This window comes from Leptonychotes weddellii, chromosome 7 (assembly GCF_054177405.1).
Source record: "Leptonychotes weddellii isolate Sample4059 chromosome 7, ASM5417740v2, whole genome shotgun sequence".
Lineage (NCBI taxonomy): Eukaryota > Metazoa > Chordata > Mammalia > Carnivora > Phocidae > Leptonychotes > Leptonychotes weddellii.
The window spans coordinates 124,939,352-124,961,344 of NC_138375.1; the positions used below are offsets into that span (position 1 = coordinate 124,939,352).

A 21,993-nucleotide genomic window follows, 5' to 3' on the forward strand; every position below is an offset into this window, starting at 1 on the left:
AAAAAAAAAAAAAAAAGAAAGCAGGCATCCGGGAGAACAGATGCTTTGATGGGACCACAGGGCACACTAGCCCATTGATGGGTCCATGTCGGTGAGAATGGAGAAAGGAGAGACAGCAGAGAGTGGTTTGGAGGGACAGACCGATCTCTTCCCTGTGTGCGTGGCAGCTGCAGAACTGAAGATTAAGGAGGAGGTAAGTAGATGAGCAAGGGAAGGAAGTGATTTCAAAGCAAAGAGAGCAGTGTGGCAAGATCCTGTGGCAGGAGGGTACATAGTGAATCTGGAGACTAAAAACAATGCCTATGCAGTGAGGGTAGAGAGGGAAAAGAGGTGGGGTGTGATATAGAGATGCCATGAGGCAGACTGTACAAAGCCATTCATGCCCAATTAAATAATTTTGTCTTTATTCCCAAGAACAATGCAATACCATAGAAAGTCTGATCGTGCATAGCATCATCTGATACTGTTTTGTAGAAATCACTCTCCTGTTGGAAAGCAGACTGGGTCAGAGTGGATGTGGGAAGACAGCTTAGAAGGTGGTGACAGGGCGCCTGGGTGGCTCAGTCGTTAAGCGTCTGCCTTCAGCTCAGGTCATGATCCCAGGGTCCTGGGATCGCGTCCCACATCGGGCTCCCTGCTCGGCGGGAAGCCTGCTTCTCCCTCTCCCACTCCCCCTGCTTGTGTTCCTGCTCTCGCTGTCTCTCTCTCTCAAATAAATAAATAAAATCTTTAAAAAAAAAAAAAAAGAAGAAGATGGTGACAGTGGCCTGGGCGAGCCATCATGGTGGCCTACACTAGGGTACCCGTGGTGGAGAGGCAGAGGGTGGACACAATCAAGAAATACTTAGGAGGTAAAAATCAAGAGGACTTGGTGACAGTTTAGACATGGAGGGTGAGGTAAAAGGAATTGTTAAGCAGATTATGAGGTTTCTGACTAGACTGGAAACACGTTGTGAAAAAATTCCCTTTTCTATCATGATAATCCTTACTCTTCTTTGTAGTCCCACTAGCTCTTGCTTCAAGTGCTCATTTATTGTAATGATCATTTCTTCATTTCTACTTGACCGTGTTCCCTGTGTTAGATGATGAACTCATCTCCTTTTCTTACTTGCCAAATCATTATGTTTCACAGATTTTCACTCATGAGTTTCCTCCTCTTGGTTTGTTCACGAAGCATCTCGCTTCTTCCTAACTTCCACCTCTGGATGTGCCCTGTGTGAGAATATACATTGAAATTACCCACTTATAGTTTCCATTTATTTCCATCTTGCTCTTGCTTCTTCTTCATAAATACCTCTCGGCTATCAAAGATACATCTTTTGCCCTTTCAAGATTACTAATATACAGTGTCTAGGTATTTCAAAGCCCAGAGTAGCCAAAAATAACATAGTTCATCCTAAAACCGTTAAGTTATTCCTCGGACACATTTTGTATTTGTCTAGAAAGAAAATGTTTGAAACAAGTCTATCAAACATTTTCCTGTTTCAACACTGGGCAGACTCTTCTGAATTCATGTCAATAAAGGAGAAAATAAAGGAGCTTCACTTGTTTTGTGTGGATCCTGTTCAATTAAGGCAAAATTATTTTTCCCATGTGACTGTGTAAACCCAGTAGTGCATATATCTCAATAATGACAGTCGGATATTAACATCCAGGGAATTGAACTCAGGTACTGCTGACATCTGTGACATTTCTTTTTTTTTTTTTTAAAGATTTTATTTATTTGACAGGGAGAAACACAGCAAGAGAGGGAATACAAGCAGGGGGAGAGGGAGAGGGAGAAGCAGGCTTCCCGCCAAGCAGGGAGCCCAATGCGGGGCTCGATCCCAGGACCCCGGGATCATGACCTGAGCCGAAGGCAGACGCTTAACGACAGAGCCACCCAGGTGCCCATATCTGTGACATTTCCACTGTCAATTAATACGACTGAAAATGCATCTAATAATTAAGAGTGGGGCATCGTTATATTCCATTAATGACCATACTTAGACTAATAATCATTTATTCTTGAAAATTAAGCATTAAGTGCACCTTTGCTGGCAAAAAAGAGCATGTTCTATTTAGTGCTTCGGATGAGGAATTCTGCAGAGATTTGGTCTTAAATCCTTTCCTAGGAGGCAAAATGATAGAAGGGAAATGCCCAGAACCTGAAATTAAAACCTCAGAGTCTGAGTCTGACTTAACCACTGGCTAACAGTGTGACTTATGAATCTCAGTTTCTTCATCAGTGAGATGGAAAAGGCACCTAAATGGTAGAGTTGTTGTGAAAAATAAATAAGTGGATGTTTGTAAAGGTACTTTATAAATTGTACAGTATGATGCTAATATTATTTATTGTTATTAAACTTTTTAAAAATATTCATTTATTTGAGAGAGAGAGAGAGAAACAGTTCAAGCAGGGGGAGGGACAGAGGCAGAGGGAGAGAGAGAACCTCAAGGAGACTCTGCATTGAGCATGGAGCCCCACGAAGGCTTGAACTTACGACCCTGAAATCATGACCTGAGCTGAAACCAAGAGTTTAATGCTTAACTGACTAAGCCACCCAGGTGCCCCTGTTATTAAACTTTAAACAGTTAAATTCCAGTTTCCTTGCCTCCACAATAAATTGGTTCCTATATTACTACATAAAATAATTATTTAGATGGAGTAAATGCCTGACAAATAGAAAAAAAAATTTAGAATGATACTCTTAACAGAAAAATCAGTTTCCTACTTTAGTGAATATACAGATAATTCTTTTTTTTTTTTAAGATTTTATTTATTTGCGAGAGAGAATGAGAGACAGAGAGCATGAGAGGGAGGAGGGTCAGAGGGAGAAGCAAACTCCCCGCTGAGCAGGGAGCCCGATGTGGGACTTGATCCCAGGACTCCAGGATCACGACCCGAGCCGAAGGCAGTCGCTTAACCAACTGAGCCACCCAGGTGCCCCAGATAATTCTTATTTTGCATGTTAGTGCAAGGCTATAAACCTGACCTCGGAAGTTGAAACTGTGCAAAGTGATGATCTTAATAACCATTGGGAAAAATTATGATTGTTGTGTGACCTTTAAAATTGTGTTGTCAAAACATTGAACACTTACTGTTGGTTGTAAATATACAGGGAAATGCAAAAAATAATAAGACTGGTATTTATTTAGGACACTGCAATTTAGAACATTAGAAACTGTGAGAATTAAAGTGTTTCTTTTGTTCTTTGAAAAACATACCATGTGTAGTTTCATCTGTGTTTTGCCTTTTTCTCTAATACAACTTAGTTTATGGAGTTTTTCATGTGAAGTCTTTCCCTGCCCCCTATGGTGTCATTTCTCTGGCATATCTTCATTCATGTCGTTATAACTGCCCATTTAGGTCCATAAATTTTTTTTTAAAAGATTTTATTTATTTATTTGACAGAGAGAGAGACAGTGAGAGAGGGAACACAAGCAGGGGGAGTGGGAGAGGGAGAAGCAGGCTTCCCGTGGAGCAGGGAGCCCGATGCGGGGGCTCGATCCCAGGACCTGGGATCATGACCTGAGCCGAAGGCAGACGCTTAACAACTGAGCCACCCAGGCGCCCCTAGGTCCATAAATTCTATTCACACCCAGTTTCACTTCCAGCAGTATTGCGTTTTTACTTCTTTGTTACACTTTCATCTTTTGACCAATTTTCCCCTTGGATTGTCCAATATTATCAAACATTACCTGGGTTTGTCACTGAAAGACTGGCAGGGGGGCAACGCAACTTTGTGCTTCACTGTCTGAAGGTAAATTGGGAAGCAGATTCACAGTGATCAATCGCCAACAGACTTTGAAAAAAGTGACATGACTGTTAACTAATCGTGATGTGCATCTGCTATTTATATAGTGATTTGTGAGCTGAAGAGTTAGCCCCAAAGTGTGTTCTTTGTGCAGGTGCTCAGAGTAAATATACCATGGTAAATGAAATTTGAACCATGTTGCTGGTGAACTTGTTATTTAACTAAACTGTAGTAACTGAAATTCATGCATGTTGGAACAATGGGAAGTGAGGACGGCATGTATATTTGATCAATGGCTAAGGAGAGAGCAAAGCAAACAAACAATTTTGGAAAATGCCCGAGGCTAGATAAAAGAGAGAAATATGAGTCCTCCTCTAACTTGTATTTGGATTATTTCTTAATTTAATGAGAGGACACATTATAGAGAAATGTAGCATATGTGTGCTGCTTAGAAGTGAGGAAATTTAGTAACAGCTCCTATTTATTTGCTATGTTTAAATTTTATGTTTTTTTAAAAAGGTGATAATTTAGGGGCACCTGGGTGGCTCAGTCGGTTAAGCATCTGCCTTCGGCTCAGGTCCTGATCCCAGGATCCTGGGATCGAGTCCAGCTTTAGCTCCCTACTCAGCAGGGAGTCTGCTTCTCCCTCTCCCTCTGTCTCTCCCCCTGCTTGTGCGCGCGCTCCCTCTAACAAATAAAGAAATAAAATCTTTAAAAGAAAAAAAAGGTGATAATTTCAAGGGGTTAAAATTTCAAGAGATATGGAAGACTGTACATTGAAAGGGTCTTACTAGAGCCCCTTTCCCAGCTTCTAGTTTCTTTTGATTGAGGGCAACTGACATGATGCTTCCAGAGATAGTCTCTGCATATACAAGCAAATATGTTCACAAACACACTCACGTAATTTTTCCCCTGTAAAACACCAGTTCTAAACAACTAATATGTATTGAGCATCTGCGAGGTACCAGACAATATGCTGAACTTTGTATGCTTTGTTTTATTTAATCCCCCAATAACCTTTGAGGCAGGCTGTCATTCCTGCAGAGGAAATTCAGACTCGGCGAATTTAACTTCCCTTCCCCAAATCATGCAGCTGCTCTGTGGTGAAGCAGCTGTTCTCACCTAGGTATTCTGAATTCTCAGATGCAGGCTCTTTATGACCAGACAACACCGTCTAGGATCTGTGTGAGGTCATGTAATAGCATTTTAGTTGTGTAACAGTCCTTTTATGGTCCTAGAAATTCTTTTTGCTAATTCAGCCTATGATAATACAGGGCTCAAGGGGTTCAGGAGAGACTTAAGTGTTTCCAAAAGCATTAGCTCTCTCTATCTCTCTCAGGAGATTGTTTGGCCACCATCTGTACTGGGAAATTGGCCAGGTTGCTTGGAAGGAGCCCAAACCTGAGTGCATGTCTATGATCTGTTCTCCCGCACTGCCAGGCAGTCCCACTCCTTGTCGGGCATTGGAATTCTGTCACTCAGCAATTGTATGTGTGTGTGTGCGCGCACGTGTGCGTGCCCACATCATATTTGTTCACTTATTCACTTAAAAACAATTATATCTATTACGTGTCTTAATTTTGCACAATAGAAATAGAAAGCTTAGACAAGGTAGCAACATATAAGCAACCTGTGCACCTTTCTGATTTAGTAAATTGAGTGCTGCTTGACAAATAGTCTGTTGTAAGCAGAGATACTACTGTTGTCAGTTCTGGTTAGCATTTGTGCATGTTTTCTAGTTGTCTGCTTCCCGAAGGCACCTCTTGGTGCACTCTTAGAGGAAGCAAACAAAGAGTGTCTCATGAAGTAATCTGTATTGCTGTCTTTTCTCCAATACGCATGCGTCTTACGTTTCTCTGTTACCTTGAGGGTGCTAAACGTCTTCTCTGCTGCCTTTTATCTGAGGGTGGAAAGCTTGAAGGTGAAGTTCAGATTTTTTAAAAGTCAAGTAGACTTCCTTGGCTTCAGGAACTCTGGGTCAAAGTTTCACTTAGAGATGCACACACACACACACACATACTCTGTCCTGGGATATCTTGGCATGCAGATTAAATGCTTCCCCAAGGAAGCTCTACCCTTTCAAATGAACCATACAAAATCTGATTAACCATTGAACATGAAGGATGATGATTTTCAAGAGCTGCTAGTGTTAGGGGAAATATGCTATATTTTCCTGCAAGTCTGAGGGCCTGGGATCTTGGCATTCCTGAGTGTTTGTGTTCAAGAGTCATACAGTGCATCGTGACAGGGGTTTGGAGCCATATCTTTCTGTGTACTAGATTTTTGTTTAGAAATCTAGCCTCCACTTGGCCCAATTCCAGAAATTTGTTTTTTGGTTTGGGAAAGCTCCAGTCTTCGTTTGAAATTAGACAGAATAAAGATTATATCCCATCTGTAAACTAACATATTTATTTTTGCGATTGTATTTGAGAAAAAAAGTTAAAGTATTTTTATATAGAGGCAGCTCTTTCTCAGTAGATGATCTCATTTGCTACTTGTTTAAATGTTTGAGCTCAGCCAATGTAAGCTCTCTCTCTTTGCTCTCTTCTCCCTTCATAATCTACGTCCCTTCTTCCCTCTTGTATGATTCTGGTTTGGGAGGATGTATCCCACCAGGCTCCATACCTGTGCTTTTCTTCTCGTTCTCATTCTCCATTCTCCCCTGGATCCTCATTCTGTCACTTGCTTCTCAAGTCGTTCCTTTTCTCTAGCTCCTTTCCTCATCCTGGCACACTCACAGGCACCCTGTACCCTCTTGCACTCTCAGTTACTTAAAACAGAAAAACTTTTCAAAAGAACATCCTGTATTCTCCACCTCGTTTACCTTCACCACATGAACCTGGCCTTCTATCACCACCTCTGCTGAAGCCCTTATTCCAAAATAACCACTCACTTTACTGATTACCAACTCTGATGCCCTTTCAACCCATAAGCTCATTAGGCTCTGTGGCATTTGATGGAAACTCTCTTCTCTCATGGCTTCCAGGATGAGTGGTTTTTGTTTTTGTTTTTGTTTTTTTTTAATCTTGTTATTTTTGTTCTTTTTCTGTATCCTATTAAGGGTTCCTTATATAATCTCCCTTAGATATAGAGCTCCTCCAATTTCCACATTTCTTTATTTGGACCCCTCTCCTCGGTCTCTCTTTTCTCTCCTCTCTTCTTTTTTGCTTCAGCCTTTTCACATTTTCACTTACCGTCTCCATATGGACAACATCCCAATTCACTTTTCTGACACTAATTTTTTGAAAGATGCAGTCCAGCACTTCCAACAGGCTTCTGGATGTCTTTGCTCACTCATTCACACTCACGGAGAAGCTACTAAGACATAAGAACTGCACTAGAGTATGGAGACAGTAGTGAATGGAACAAAGTCCCTGCCCCCAGAGCTTGCGTCCTAGTGAGACAAAAAAGCATAAGCAAATAAACAATGTGTCAGGTGGTGACAAGTGCCATGGAGAAAAACAAATCATATCAGAGGAGAGAATGATGGGAAATGTGGTGAGTAATTTAGATTGAGTAATCAGTAAAGTCTCTGTAAAATGCCCCTTGAGCAGAACTCTGAAGGAAGTGAGTGTGGGAGCCATGTTCACACCTGGGGGCAAAGTGTTCCCTACAGAGAGAACAGGACTTAAGGTACAAAAAGGCAAATGTGACTGGAGTACAGTGAGTAAAAAAATGCTCTCTCTCTATCTTTACCTCTATCTCTCTGATATATGGATAGAGATACCTGATATGTGGAGAGAGAGAGAATGCACGTAGTACCTCTTTGATATCATTATTTATATATTTATGTCTATGTAAAATCTTATAATCTTACCACTTCTTACACTCTTACACACACACACATTCACACATACATCTCTCTCTCTCTCTCTCTATATATATATGTATATATATATATATGCTTATCTATATCTATATATATGTACGCATATAGAGATATCAGGATCTCAAATTACACAGGGCATTGTGGGACACAATAAGGATTCTGACTTTGACTCCAAATGAAAACAGAAGCCATTGGAGGATTTTGAGCTGGGAAGTAACAGGATCTGACTTACAAAGAAACACTTTGGCTGCTTTGTGCAGAAAGGATTCTTTGAGCCCAAGTGTGGAAGCAGTGAGACCAGTCAAGAGTAAAATGTAATAATGAAGAAAAAGAAGATGGAAGCTTGTACCAAAGTGGCAATGATGAAGATTTTTAGAAGTGGTAAGGATCTATTTTGAAGGAAGACCTGAAAAAATTTGCTGAGGACTGGTGTAAGGTATGGGAGTAAGAGAGTAGTCAGAAATGACTGGGCTTTAGAAACCGATAGAATGGACTTTCCGTTTATCATGAAGCAAAAGACTTTGGGTTCAACAGGTAGTGGAGGACAGTGAAATCAGGAATATGGTTTTGAACATGTTAAATATGAGATGTCTGTTAAACGTCTGAAGGGAAATATCACTTAAATATTTATACATATACATAAAAATATATGTATTTTGAGTATAGTTGATACACAATGTTACATTAGTTTCAGGTGTACAACTTAGTTATTTGACAAGTTTGTACATTATGCTGTGCTCATAGCAAGTGTAGCTACCATCTTTCCCAATACATCACTATTATAATATTAATGACTATATTTCTTATGCTGTGCCTTTTATTCTCATGACTTATTCAGTCCATAACTGGAAGCCTGTATCTCCCACTCCCCTTCACCCATTTGCCCATACCCCCCACCCTCCCCCTGGCAACCATCAGTTTGTTCTCTGTATTTATAGGTCTGATTCTGCCTTTCTGCTTTTCATTTGTTTTGTTTTGTTTTTAGATTCCACTTATGAGTAGAATCATATGGTATTTGTTTCTCAGTCTGACTTATTTATTTCACTTAGCATAATATACTCTAGGTCCATCCAGGTTGTCTCAAGTGGCACAATCTCATCCCTTTTTATGGCTGCATAATATTCACACACACACACACACACACACACACACACCCCACATTTTCCTTATTAATTTGTCTATTGATGGATATTTAAGTTGCTTCCATATCTTGGCTATTTTAAGTAATGCTGCAATAAAAACATAGGAGTACATATATCTTTTTGAAGTAGTATTTTCATTTTCTTTGGTAAATACGCAATAGTAGAATTATTGGATCATATGGTAACTCTATTTTTAATTTTTTCAGGAATCTCCATACTGTTTTCCACAGTGGCTGCACCAATTTACATTCCTACCAACAGTGCATGAGGGTTCTTTTTTCTTCACATCCTCACCAACACTTGTTATTTCTTGTCGTTTTGATTTTAGCTGTTCTAACGGTTGTAAGGTGATATATCATTGTGGTTTCGATGGGCATTTCCCTGATAATGAGTGATGCTGAGCATCTTTTCATGTATCTGTTGGCCATCTGTATGTCTTCTTTGGAAAAATGTCTATTCAGGTCCTCTGCCCATTTTTATTTTTTTATTTTTTATTTTTTTGAATGTATGTACCTTTATTGGGAAATAAGTCAAAGATCTAAAATTAAGGCCTTTTACGGATGTGGGTCCTGTACATTGATGCCTATGGTGTCCCCTAACCATGGTGGCCAGCCCTGAATCCTGGGGCCAGGACAAGAAAGTTAAATAAAGGGTCTGCCCATTTTTAAATCTGATTGTTAAATTTTTTGGGTGTTGAGTTGTATACTGATAGATAGATCGATCGATCGATCTATCTATCTATCATCTATCTATCATCTATCTGTCTATCTAGATAATATATGTATCTTGGATATTAGCCCCTTACTAGATATTTACAGATATCTTCTTCCATTTAGCACTTTGTCTTTTTGTTTTCTTGATGGTTTCCTTTGCTATGCAAATAATTTTTATTTTGATGTAGTCCCAATAGTTTATTTTTGCTTTTGTCTCCTTTCCTTTAGGAAAAATATCCAGAAAAATGTTGCTATGGCCAATGTCAGAGACATTAGTGCCTGTGCTCTTTTCTAGGATTTTTATGATTTCAGGTTTCACATTTAGGTCTTTATTCTATTTTGAGTTAATTTTTGTATATGGTGTAAGAAAGTGCTCCAGTTTTATTCTTTTAGGTGTAGTTGTCTGGTTTTCCCAGCACCATTTACTATAGAGGCTGTCTTCCCCCTTGTGTGTTCTTGCCTCCTTTGTCATAGATTAATTGACCACGTACATGTGGGCTTATTTCTAGAGTCTCTATTCTGTTCCATTGATCTATGTCTATTTCTGTGCCAATGTCAGTATCAGGCTGTTTTGATGACTACAGCTTTGTTGTATATCTTGAAATCTGGGATAGGGATACCTCCAGCTTTGTTCTTCTTTCTCGGGATTGCTTTGGCTATTCAGGGTCTTCTGTGGTTCCGTACAAATTTTAGTATTATTTGTGATGGTTTTATGAAAAACGCTGTTGGTATTTTGATGGGGACTGAATTAAATCTGTAGATTGCGGGCGCCTGGGTGGCTCAGTTCGTTAAGCGACTGCCTTCAGCTCAGGTCATGATCCTGGAGTCCCAGGATCGAGTCCCGCATCAGGCTCCCTGCTCGGCAGGGGGTCTGCTTCTCCCTCTGCCCTCTTCCCTCTCATGCTCTCTGTCTCTCATTCTCTCTCTCTCAAATAAATAAATAAAATCTTTAAAAAAAATAAATAAAATAAAAGTGGCTTTTAAAAATGAATGAATAAGGGGCGCCTGGGTGGCTCAGTCGGTTAAGCGACTGCCTTCAGCTCAGGTCATGATCCTGGAGTCCCGGGATCGAGTCCCGCATCGGGCTCCCTGCTCGGCAGGGAGTCTGCTTCTCCCTCTGACCCTCCCCCCTCTCATGCTCTCTGTCTCTCATTCTCTCTCTCTCAAATAAATAAATAAAATCTTTAAAAAAAAAAAAATAAAATAAATAAATCTGTAGATTGCTTTGGACAGTATGGACATTTTAACCATATTGATTTTCTCAATCCATGAGAATGGAATATCTTTCCATTTGTTTGTGTTATCTTCAATTTCTTTCATCAGAGTTTTATAGTTTTTGGAGTACAGGTCTTTCAACTCTCTGGTTCACTTTATACCTAGATATTTTATTCTTTTTGGTGCAATTGTAAATGGTGTTGTTTTTTAAATTTCTCTTTTTGCTATTTATTATTAGTATTTCTGGGTATTAATTTGGTATCCTGCCACTTTACTGAATTCATTGATTATTTCTAGTAGTTTTTTGGTGGAGTCTTTAGGATTTTCTCTATATAGTATCATGTCATCTGCAAATAGTGACAGTTTAACTTCTTTACTAATATGGATGCCTCTTATTTCTTCTTCTTATCTGATTGCTGTGGCTAGAACTTATGGTAGAATGGACATCCTTGTCTTGTTCCTGATCTTAGAGGGAAAGCTCTCAGGTTTTCACCATTGAGTGTGCTGTTAGCTGTGGGTTCATATGTGATCTCTATTATGTTGAGGTATATTCTGTCTAACCACACTTTGTTGAGGGCTTGTATCATGAATAATGTTGATTTTTTTTTTTAAGATTTTTTATTTATTTATTTGACAGAGAGAGACATAGCGAGAGCAGGAACACAAGCAGGGGGAGTGGGAGAGGGAGAAGCAGGCTTCCTGCTGAGCAGGGAGCCCGATGTAGGACTCGATCCCAGGACCCTGGGATCATGACCTGAGCCGAAGGCAGACGCTTAACGACTGAGCCACCCAGGCGCCCAATGTTGATTTTTGTTAAATGCTTTTTCCTCATCTACTGAGATAATCATATGATTTTTATCCTTTGTTTTGTTGGTGTGGTGTATGATGTTGATTGATTTGCAAATATCAAACCATCCTTGTATTCTGGGAATAAATCCCACCTGATGGGGTGAATGATATTTTTAATATATTGTTGTATGTGATTTGCTAATATTTTGTTGAGGATTTTTTCATCTATGTTCATCAGGTATACTGCCTTTGTTTGTTTGTGTATGTGTTTTGTGGTGTCTTTGTCAGTTGGTATTGGTAATGTTTGGTAAAATATCATAGAATGCATTTCAAAGCTTTCCTTCCTCTTCTAGTGTTTAGAATAGTTTGAGGAGATAGGTATTAACTCTTCTAGAGATGTCTGGTAGAATTCACTCTTGAATCCATCTGATCCTGGACTTTTATGTTTGGTATTTTTTTTTTTATTACAGATTCAATTTTGTTACTTGTAATCAGTCTGTTCAGATTTTCTAATTCTTCCTTGTTCAGTTTTGGAAGATTGTATACTTCTAGGAACTTAACCATTTCTTTTAGATTGTTCAATATGTTAGCATATTATTTTTCGTAGTATTCTCTTATAATCCTTTGTATTTCTGTGATGTCAGTTGTTGATTCTCCTCTTTCATTTCTGATTTTATTTATTTGGGTCCTTTCTATTTATTTTCTTAATGAGTCTGGCTAAAGGTTTGTCAATTTTGTGTATCTTTTCAAAAAACCTGCTCTTGGGTTCATTGATTTTTTCTCTTGTTTTAATCTCCATGACATTTATTTTTGCTCTGATCTTTATTATTTCATTTCTTCCACTCACCTTGGGCCTTGTTTTTTCCTAATCCCTTAGGTTAAAGAATAGATTGTTTATTTGAGCTTTATCTTGTTTCTTGACGTAGGCCTGTATTGTTATGTACTTTCCTTTTAGAACTTCTTTCACTGTGTCCCAAAGATTTTGGATTGTTTTGCTTTCCTTTTTATTTGTTTCCATATATTTTTAAATTTCTTCTTTGATTGTGTCATTGACCCATTGGTTGTTTAGTATCATTTTGTTTAGTCTCCACAAATTTGTGTTTTTCCCAGTGTTTTCTTGTGGTTTATTTCTAATTTCATAGTGTTGAGGTTGGAGAAGATGCACAGTATGATTTCAGTCTTCTTAAATTTATTGAGGGTTATTTGTAGCCTAATATGTGATATTCTGGAAAATGTTCACTGTGCACTTGAAAAGAATGTATATTGTATCATTTTTGGGATGGAATGTTCTGTATGTATCTGTTATGCACATTTGGTCCAATGTGTCAATCAATGACATTGTTTCCTTACTGATTTTTCCATCTGGATGATCCATCCCTTGATGTAAGTGAGGCATTAAAGTCCTTTACTACTATTATATTACCATCAGTTTCTCTCTTTTTTGTTAATGGTCACTTTATGTATTTAGATGTTCCAGTGTTGGGTGCATAGATACTTAAAATTGTTATATTCTCTTGTGGGATTGATATCTTTATCATTATGTAATGCCCTTCTCTGTCTCTTGTTACAGTCTTTGTTTTAAAGTCCATTTTGTCTGATACAAGTATTGCTACCCTGGCTGTTTTTGCACTTTCATGTGCATGGTGAATATTTTTCACTTTCAGTCTGTATGTGTCTTTAGGCTTAGGATAAGTTTCTTGTAGGCAGCATATAGATGGGTCTTGTGTGTGTGCTTCACTTAATCCATTCTGCCACCCTATGTCTTTTGATTGGAGCATTTAGGCCATTCACATTTCAAGTAACTATTGATAGATTTGTACTTATTGCCATGTTTAAAATTTGTTTCTGGTTGGTCTTGTAGCTCTTCTTCATTCATTTCTTCTCTTGCTCTCTTTCTTTGTGGTTGATGAGTTTCTGTATTCTGAGCTTCTGATGGCTTTCTTTCTCTATTTTTTGTGTGTCTATCATAGGTTTTGGGTTTGTGATTACCATGAGTTTTATATGTAACATCCAAAGTAAATAGTCTATATTAATTTGATGGTCATTTAAGTTCAAACACATGCTTAAAAAAATACCAAAAGGAAAAGGAAACAAAACTTTTTTCCCTTTTTTTCTTTTCCCCTCTTATTCCCTCGTCCTCATTTTATGTGTATGTTGTCATATATTTCATCTTTGTGCTCATAATTTTCTTATATCTAATTAGGGCCATTTCTTTTCCACTTAAAGAAGTCCCTTGTAACATTTTCTGTAAGGCTAGTTTAGTGGTGATAAACTCCTTTAACTTTTGTTTGTCTGGGAAATTTTTTTTCTTTTTTTTACAATTCTGAATTATAACCTTGCCAGGTAGTGTATTTTTGGTTGTGGGGTTTTTTTGTTTTGTTTTGTTTTGTTTTGTTGTCCCCTTCAGCACTTTGAATGTATCATGTCATTCCCTTCTGGCTTACAAAGGTTTCCCTTGTACATAAACTTTTTCTTCTCTTGCTGCTTTTAAAATTCTCTCTTTATCTTTAATCTTTGATGTTTTAATTATCATGTGTTGTGATATGGACCTCCTTAGTTCATCTTGTTTGGAACCTTCTGTGCTTCCTGAACCTGAATGTCTATTTCCTTCCCTAGGTTAGGGAAGATTTTGGTTATTATTTCTTCAAATAAGTTTTCTACACCTTTCTTTTTCTCTTTCTCTTCTGGGACCCCTATAATGCAAATGTTTGTTTGCTCAGTGTTATCCAAGAGATCTCTTAACCTCTATGCATTTTTAAAATTCTTTTCTTGTTTTGCTGTTCAGCCTGTGTGCTATTATTACCCTGTCTTCTAGATCATTATATCCTTCTGCATCCGCTAATCTATTGATTCCCTCTAGTATGTTTTTTATTTCATTTATTGTATTCTTGAACTCTCATTAGTTCTTATTTGTATTTTCTATCTCTTTATTGTAGTTCTAACTGAGCTCTTCCACTCTTTTCTCCAGTGCAGTGAGTATCTTTAAGATCATTACTTTAAATTCTTCATCAGGCACTTGGTTATCTCTGTCTCATTTTGTTTTTTTTTCTGAGGTGTTTTCTTGTTCTTTCTTTTGGAGCATATTCCTCTTTCTTTCCATTTTGCTTGGCTTTTTGTTTGTTTCTGTGGATTAGGTGTAACAGTTACTTCTTTGAAATTTGAAGGAATGGTCTTGTGTATGGTGTCCTCTATACAGACTATGTGTGCTTGGTGACTTTTGCTGGCTGGCTGGAGCTGTGGCTCTGTATGCTAGTTACTCTTTTAAACTGTGGCTTTTTACAAAAAGAAGAAATATAATAATAATAATAATAATAATAATAATAATAAAAGAAAATACTAAAATAAAAAAGGAGATAAAAAAAAGATAAGGAAAAGAAAAAAAGAAGGAAAAAAATACAAAGAAAAGAAAAATCCAAAAAGAACAAAAAGAAAAACAAAAGAGGGAAAATTAAAAAAAAAAGTCATCTTTAAAATAAAAATAATAACAAATTTTTAAAAACTAAAAATACCCCAAACCCAAAACTTGGCTTGTGACCCAGGCTGGTGTGGGTTTGTTTGCAAACCCTGAGTTTGCTGCTGTCGCAAACTCCCTGTGATGACCAGACCCACTAGTGTTGGCGTCCAGACCCTGCTCCAGTCTAGGATTTTAAGGTGGAATGGGAACCTGAAATGTGTGCTTCTCCAGTCCCTCCACCCTGGAGAGTGTTCCCACAGCTACTCCTCCATTTGGCAGAGTTCTTGTGTTGTCTTTTTTACATGATAGTTACTATTAAACTATGGCTTTTTTTTCTGTGCCCAAGGACAAAGGGCTCTGTTCCTAGTCCCTCAGTCCTATCCCTCCCCACTACCATTCTCAGCATCTGGAATGGGGATTGCCCTTGTTACGGTGTCTCTGTCTCTCTTGCTATTCTCTTGCCACTTTCTCTACCTTTGTTGTTCAGTAGCTGTTCAGTCTGCAGTTCAGTTGGTTCTTCAGAAGAGTTATTCTATAAATAGCTATAATTTGGTGTGTTCCATGGAGGAGGTGAGTTCAGGGTCTTCCTGTGTTGCCTTGTTGGACTGGAACTCAACAGATAGATATTTAAATAGAAGTCACAGGACTGGATGAGATCTTTAAAGGGCAAGTATAGATGAAGAAGGAAGAAGAGACCCAGATGTGAGGACAGAATTCTGGGACCCTCTGATGTGTAAAGTTCATGAAGATGAGGGGCAATTAGAAAGGGAGACAAACAACAGTGAGTGTTTTAGGAATGAAGTGACAAGTCCTGCTAGCTGGCTGAGGAAGAGGAAGTCACTAGATTTATCATCAAGGAAGTCACTGTTGATCTTGATGGAAAAATAAAATGGTTGGTGTGGTGGCAAACAGTGAACACAGACTTACTTTCAGGGAACCAAGAGAAAACAGAATAATTAGGGACAGGAAGCAGAAATAACTTTTTCAAGAAGTTTTGTTGTAAAAGAGAGCTAAGTAGGGGGTGGTAGCTTTTGCTGGAGGGAATGTTAGTCCAAAGGTGGCTTTTAAAAAAAAAGATAAAGGAGAAATAACATCATCTCTGCTTCTCATGGAAACCAATCATTAGAAAGGGCAAAATTGATGATACCAGTGAAAGCATAATTATAGGTGTGATGTCCTCGTGTCCTTCAGTCAGTGTGAGGGTTGGGACTGGTGGGTTTTAGGAAGTAGCATAAATGCTTCAACCACTGTAGCAGAACAGAATGCTTTGCCCATGAATACAAAGGCAAGCATGTGATCAACTCGATGATAAGAAAGTGTGAGGTTCTCCTGGGATTCCTTCTAAATTCTCAGTAAAATTAGAGGATTATCAACAGACAGTGGGAGCTGGAAGAGACAGATCTGAGATGAGAATGTGTAAAAGAATTGTCTGGGACAATGGCTATTGCATGTTTTTGACAGCAACATAGAATAAGAAGTACCGCTATTGAGGAGGTAAATCCATGAACACACACACACACACACAAGAATTTCAGGAGACAGTACCCTTGCTTCCCTTACTTTCACTTCTGTTCAAATCTATTTTATTAATAAAAGGCGGATAGTGACTCACTAAATAATTTCATGACACTCTAATGGGTTGCAGTCTGCATTTGGAAAACACTCATCCAGAAGAACTGAAGAGGAAATTTTCTGAAGAGATGTAATAGGATTATGCGCAGCACAATAAACCAACTTAAGGATAGAAGGCAAAGTGAGGCCAATGCCCTTAATCAAAAGCTCATCATTATGCCCTCCCCACACCCAATTGTTCCTCCTGTCCGAGATCCCTTTTTATTCTCAGATCCTCTTCTCCAGTAACACAGGTCGAGATCTATCAATTTTCTTCCTGTACCCCATTTCTATAACTCTCTCCATTCAATCATTTGCAAAATTTAAAAGGTTCTGCCTATAAACTCTCATCAGCATCTCTTTGTTTCTATTTCCATTGATTTTGCCATGGTTCAGGCCCTTCCTGCTTTCTCTCCACCTTTTTACTTTTCTTATTATGATAATACTGTAATGGGTGTCCATGATAAGAAATTTATTTTAAAAAGACAAGTAGCTAAAGAAAATAAATATCCAACACAATCTCACTAAGAGGTTGTCTAGCTTCATTTGTTGGTATATATATATATATATATATATATATATCCTTCCATTTTATGTGCATATATATTATTTTCCCTGTATTTGTCTATATACAATTATATAATGTAACCCTGTATTATGCTTGTTTTTACGAAAACACATTGTGAATTTCTGCTCACATTATTATGTGTTTGGCAAAATCATATTTAATAGCTGTAGGGCATTCCATGTATGGTATTTTAATCTAAACCATTTTGTTGAGTTTGTGCAGTCATGTGCATGAGCCTCTCAGATATGGGACTGCAGGGAGCACAGTTTGCCAGAGACCCCTGCTGCTGTGCTTGAAAATCAATTCATCTCTTAGCTTGTTGCACGCCTACACTTCCCAGTCAATAACTGAGCTCTGGAAATGAACTTAGGCAGGCCCATTTCTGGGAGACCTGGGATTCCTCTGATGAGTGACTCTGGCTTTTGGGTCTCCCAGACAGCCTTGTAGAAGGTTGCTCAGAGCCAGGCACCACTTTCCTCTCTTCCTTCCCTCAGGATCAAACTTACATGGAGTCTGGAGGCTCTCCCTGCTTCTCCTAGCTCCTTGCCCATTTTCTCTCAAGAGTGTTTCTGTTTCTCCTAAGACATTTCTTATACATTTAATCCCATCTTGGCATGTTTCTCAGAGGACCCAAACCAACACAGACATTTCAGTTGTTCTCTGGTTTGTATTCTGTACAACTAAACTTCTGATGGCTCAGGTCTCAGCATAGCATTCTTCTGCTGAGAGCCCTTCAAAGCACTGCCATTACTCAATAAATTAAGCCTAAGCCCCTCCTTCTCCCCTCCACACTTAGCTTCAGCCCATTTCCCCAAACACCACCCAGTGTTCTTAGTCCAGCCCAAGGCCTGCTGACCAAATATTCTCCCATTCATCTTCTCATGCCCATCCCCCAAGAAAACATCTGCCCGGCTGATGCCTCCTTCATTCTGGATTTCTTCTTGATTTTTCCAACTTAATGGTTTTTCCCCTCCATTTTATAGGCCACAGAAGAGTGTTTTCTGCAGTGTATTCACTCTTTTTGGAATGTCAAAAGGGAGGCTGTAGAGCCCAGTGGTGAGGTGTATAGTTTGTAATCAGACCTATATTATCATTTTAAACACACACACACACACACACACACACACACACACATACTAGCTGAGATTGGATATATTTGGGAAGCACTGAGCTAAACAAAAATAATCCAAGATTTTTTGTTTGTTTTTTGTGTTTAATTACAAGACTTCCCAGAGCCCTTAAATGCTCATAGACATTGTGACTTTCCAGGGCCAGAACTGATACTTTGTGAGCTTTTCTTGAATTTATTTGCTCACAAAATCCTTTAAAAACAATCATCGCCAGACATTACTTTTTCTTGGAACATACTGGGAAAGGGTAAAAGTTGTATGGTTTTTACAGTACTGTATATATTTTTCAACTTGTTAGAGTTATTTGCATATTTATCTTACACATCTTCCCACTTCAGCCTTTAGCATAGGGTCTTGAAAATAATGGGCACTTGTTCAGTTGAAAATCACAGAATTTTAATGAAGGTTCGTGGTCTGGAATATTTGGTAACTGGAGACAATTTGCATCTAATCTCAGTAGCTTTTTCGCAGTCTTTTTTATACCATAGTATCCTGGGCTACCTTTCAGGCTGGAAAGATTATCTTGATGTTGGACAAAAAGCCCTTGTTAATATGGGGCTAAGTACATTTTCTCTACAAGTCACTTTATTGGGACAGCATAACAGGGTATAAAGATAGAGGTTCATTTTAAGGGATAGAAAGCAGGAGTGTGCAGACTCTGGGTCTTGGCTCAGCTTGGGTAGTGAGGAAGGCAGCCTGTGGCTTACTTAGTTCTGATTGTTTTCATCTCCAAGGGTGTGCTTGTCAAAGAGGTACTCCGCCAGGCCAGAATCCGGGGCCCCCATCTTAACCAAATTTTGCACGTGGTCACTTAGTTCTTTGATAGACTTCACCTGCTCATTCAGATAGTGAGTTTCCAGGAAGTCGCACAAATGGGGGTCACCTTTGTCTGAGGCCAAAGTGTGCAATTCGAGCAACGACTGGTTCACGTTCTTTTCCAAGAGCAGCGCACACTCCATGGCATTCAGCCCGCTTTCCCAGTCGCCCTGGTCAGGTTTCTTGATGTCCTGCAGGCAGATCCGGCCTCCCCGCTGGTTCTGCAGCCTCATCAGCTTTTCCGCGTGCTGGGTCTCCTCCCGGGACTGGCGAAGGAAATACCTGGCGAAGTTGTTCAGGGCCACGTCATCTCGGGAGAAGTAATAGGCCATGGACAAGTACACGTAGGACGCATAGAGCTCCAGGTTGATCTGGCGGTTGATGGCAGCCTCGGAGTCGGGGTGGAAGTTCTGGCGCACCCGGGAGTGGGCAGAGGCGGGCCCAGCTGGGTCCCAGGAGGAGGCGGCTGCGGCCAGCAGGCGCAGGGGGGCAGTGGGCCCGGGGCGCGACGGGCGCCTGGAGACCCAGAGCGGCAGGAGCGCGAAGCCCCGGCGCGCGCTGCGCAGGGACACCAGCGAAAGGCTGATATTCTTGGAGAGGAACAAGAAACAGGGCAGCATGGCTCCCCTTCTTTAGAAGTGGGGAAACTGAGGCCAGGGCGGCACTGCGTGTGGCCGGACGCCAGGGGCTTCAGGTCTGAATCGGAATGCGGCCTTAGGCGACGGCGGCGACTGCGTCACACACACCCCTTCCCTTCCAGAATCGCCAGAGTTCCACGCGGAGGGCGGCCAGGCGCGCGCCCTGTCTCGGCTGGGCACAGACAGATGAGAGTGACAGCTTCATTTAACTAAACATTGCCCCCTTTCTGCCCTTGGGCCTGTGTAACTTACTATTTCATCGAAGTTCAAAATGCTGTCAAAAAAGTAGGCACTGCGACTACCAAAAGAAAGGATGAACCGAGCGGTACTCCCCCCTCCCTCTTTGACCTCTTTCCATCCAAAGCCCAAGGCCTTGGGGAGGCAGGGCAGTGAAATAGGGTAAAGCAAAAGTCACAACAATTTATCTGAGAGTGAAGGTCCGCAGCCAAAGCCGGTGTTTATAAATTGATTTTCTGATTATTTTAACAAACGTAGGTATGGAGAGAATTGCCAGTATAGTAGGCAAATTTTCAAGAGTCTGTAATAAGACAGTGCTTTCTTTTATTTTTTTTTTAAAGATTTTTTTATTTATTTGAGAGAGAGAGAATGAGAGAGAGCGAGTACATGAGAGGGGGGAGGGTCAGAGGGAGAAGCAGACTCCCTGCCGAGCAGGGAGCCCGATGCGGGACTCGATCCCGGGACTCCAGGATCATGACCTGAGCCGAAGGCAGTAGCTTAACCGACTGAGCCACCCAGGCGCCCCGTGACAGTGCTTTCTTTTAAAAAGATGTTTTATTTTTAAATATAAAATTCATCTTTCTTGCAAAAAAAAGATACTGTAGAAAAGTAGGAAGAATATAGCTTTCTTAAGCTATAATAAAGAAACTAGCTTTATTTTCCTGTCTTTTGTTCATGCAGATACATACACTTGTGGTGAGCAAAGCATAATTGTGGAGAAGTTGAATCACTATGTTGTAGTGTGAAACTAATGTAACATTGTGTGTCAACTAAAATAAAAATTTTTTTTAAGGGCGGATGCCCAGATTTTACTAACAGAAACTTATAACATTAAAGTTCCAATGCTTTTTCTTAGCCTTAAGAAGACAATATTCTTAGGAGGCGTCAACAATATCCCATTGCATTCTAGGACAGCAAACTGGTTCTGCTTTCTCATTGATCTTTTTGATAACAGGATTTTAAGTTTGGGGTGTGATTATCTTTGGTGAGAAAGTGTTGAGATTCTAGTTTTTCTGGTACGTCTTCCAGGTGCCTTATTAAGTCTTGTCTTTTAAGTGTCGCTGTTTCCTTCATGGCACACACAAAAAATTTTTCGCGCAGTTCTGGAGATCCTCACGCAATTTGAGGATTCTCTAATACTTTCATCCAAACTGCCAAATTTCCCTCTTTAATTGATGTTTTATTTCAGCATTGATTTCCAGTGGTATTGGCAGTTTTTCCGGCACTTCTCCCAACACAGACATTGCTGTGACTTTGGAGTCATCATCTTTCAAACACAAGGCTGAGCCCCCAGGGTGGGATGCTCCCTGTCCCTGTTGCACTGACAGGTGGAGGAAGAATCCTGGGTTCTCCACGGCATGTCATTTGGCTTTCTACAGAGAGCCGACTCCTCTCCTTTATCAGTCATCATTTCAGGGCTGGTCTTGGGCAGCGCCAAGAGTAGATGTGCCAAGAAATTTTTCTTAAATAAAAAAAAAAATAAATAAATAAAATAAATAAAAGGACAGTCTAAAAAATAAATTTAAAATGGTATTTAGTTTTAAAAGAATATTGTAATTGTTGTAGTGTATTGGAAAAATGAGGATTAACTCACAGAAGAAAATTCAGAAAATTTCTAATCTTTCTCTATCCGGAGAAAACCATTGTTAAAATGTTGATAGTAATTCTCACAGATTAAAAAAAAAAAAAAGACATTAAAAAAATAACAGAAACACAAAAGTAAATTTATACCTTTGTAACAGCTTTAGAGAGCTATACTTGACATAAAATAAACTGCAGATACTTAAAGTGTACAACCAGATAGGGCTTGACATAGGTATGCATCTGTGACACCATCACCCAAATCAAGAAAATGAGTGTATTCATCACCTCAGAAAGTTCCCTCCTGTTCCTTTATATTTTAAAATCACTCCCTTCTACTTCTCTCTGCCCCACCTCATCCTAGGCATCCACTGATCTACTTTTTCTCACATAGATTAGTTTGCATTTTCTAGAATTTCCTATAAATGGAATTGGTTTGTATTCCTTTTTGCCTGCTTTTTTTTTTCTTTGCTCAGTACAATGGTTCTGTGATCCATGCAATAATGTGTATTAATAGTTTTTATTGTCAAATA

The 21,993-nt window shown here is 39.4% G+C and overlaps 1 protein-coding gene across 1 annotated transcript; it reads right to left on the reverse strand.

Moving 5' to 3' along the window:
* Positions 1-18,885: 18,885 nt before the first annotated feature.
* On the reverse strand, positions 18,886-19,785 carry FTMT (ferritin mitochondrial). The gene has a single exon (XM_006728807.2). It carries the CDS (start codon positions 19,622-19,624, stop codon positions 18,896-18,898), a length of 729 nt encoding a protein of 242 aa, XP_006728870.1. The 5' UTR covers positions 19,625-19,785; the 3' UTR covers positions 18,886-18,895.
* Between the last annotated feature and the right edge of the window lie 2,208 nt (positions 19,786-21,993).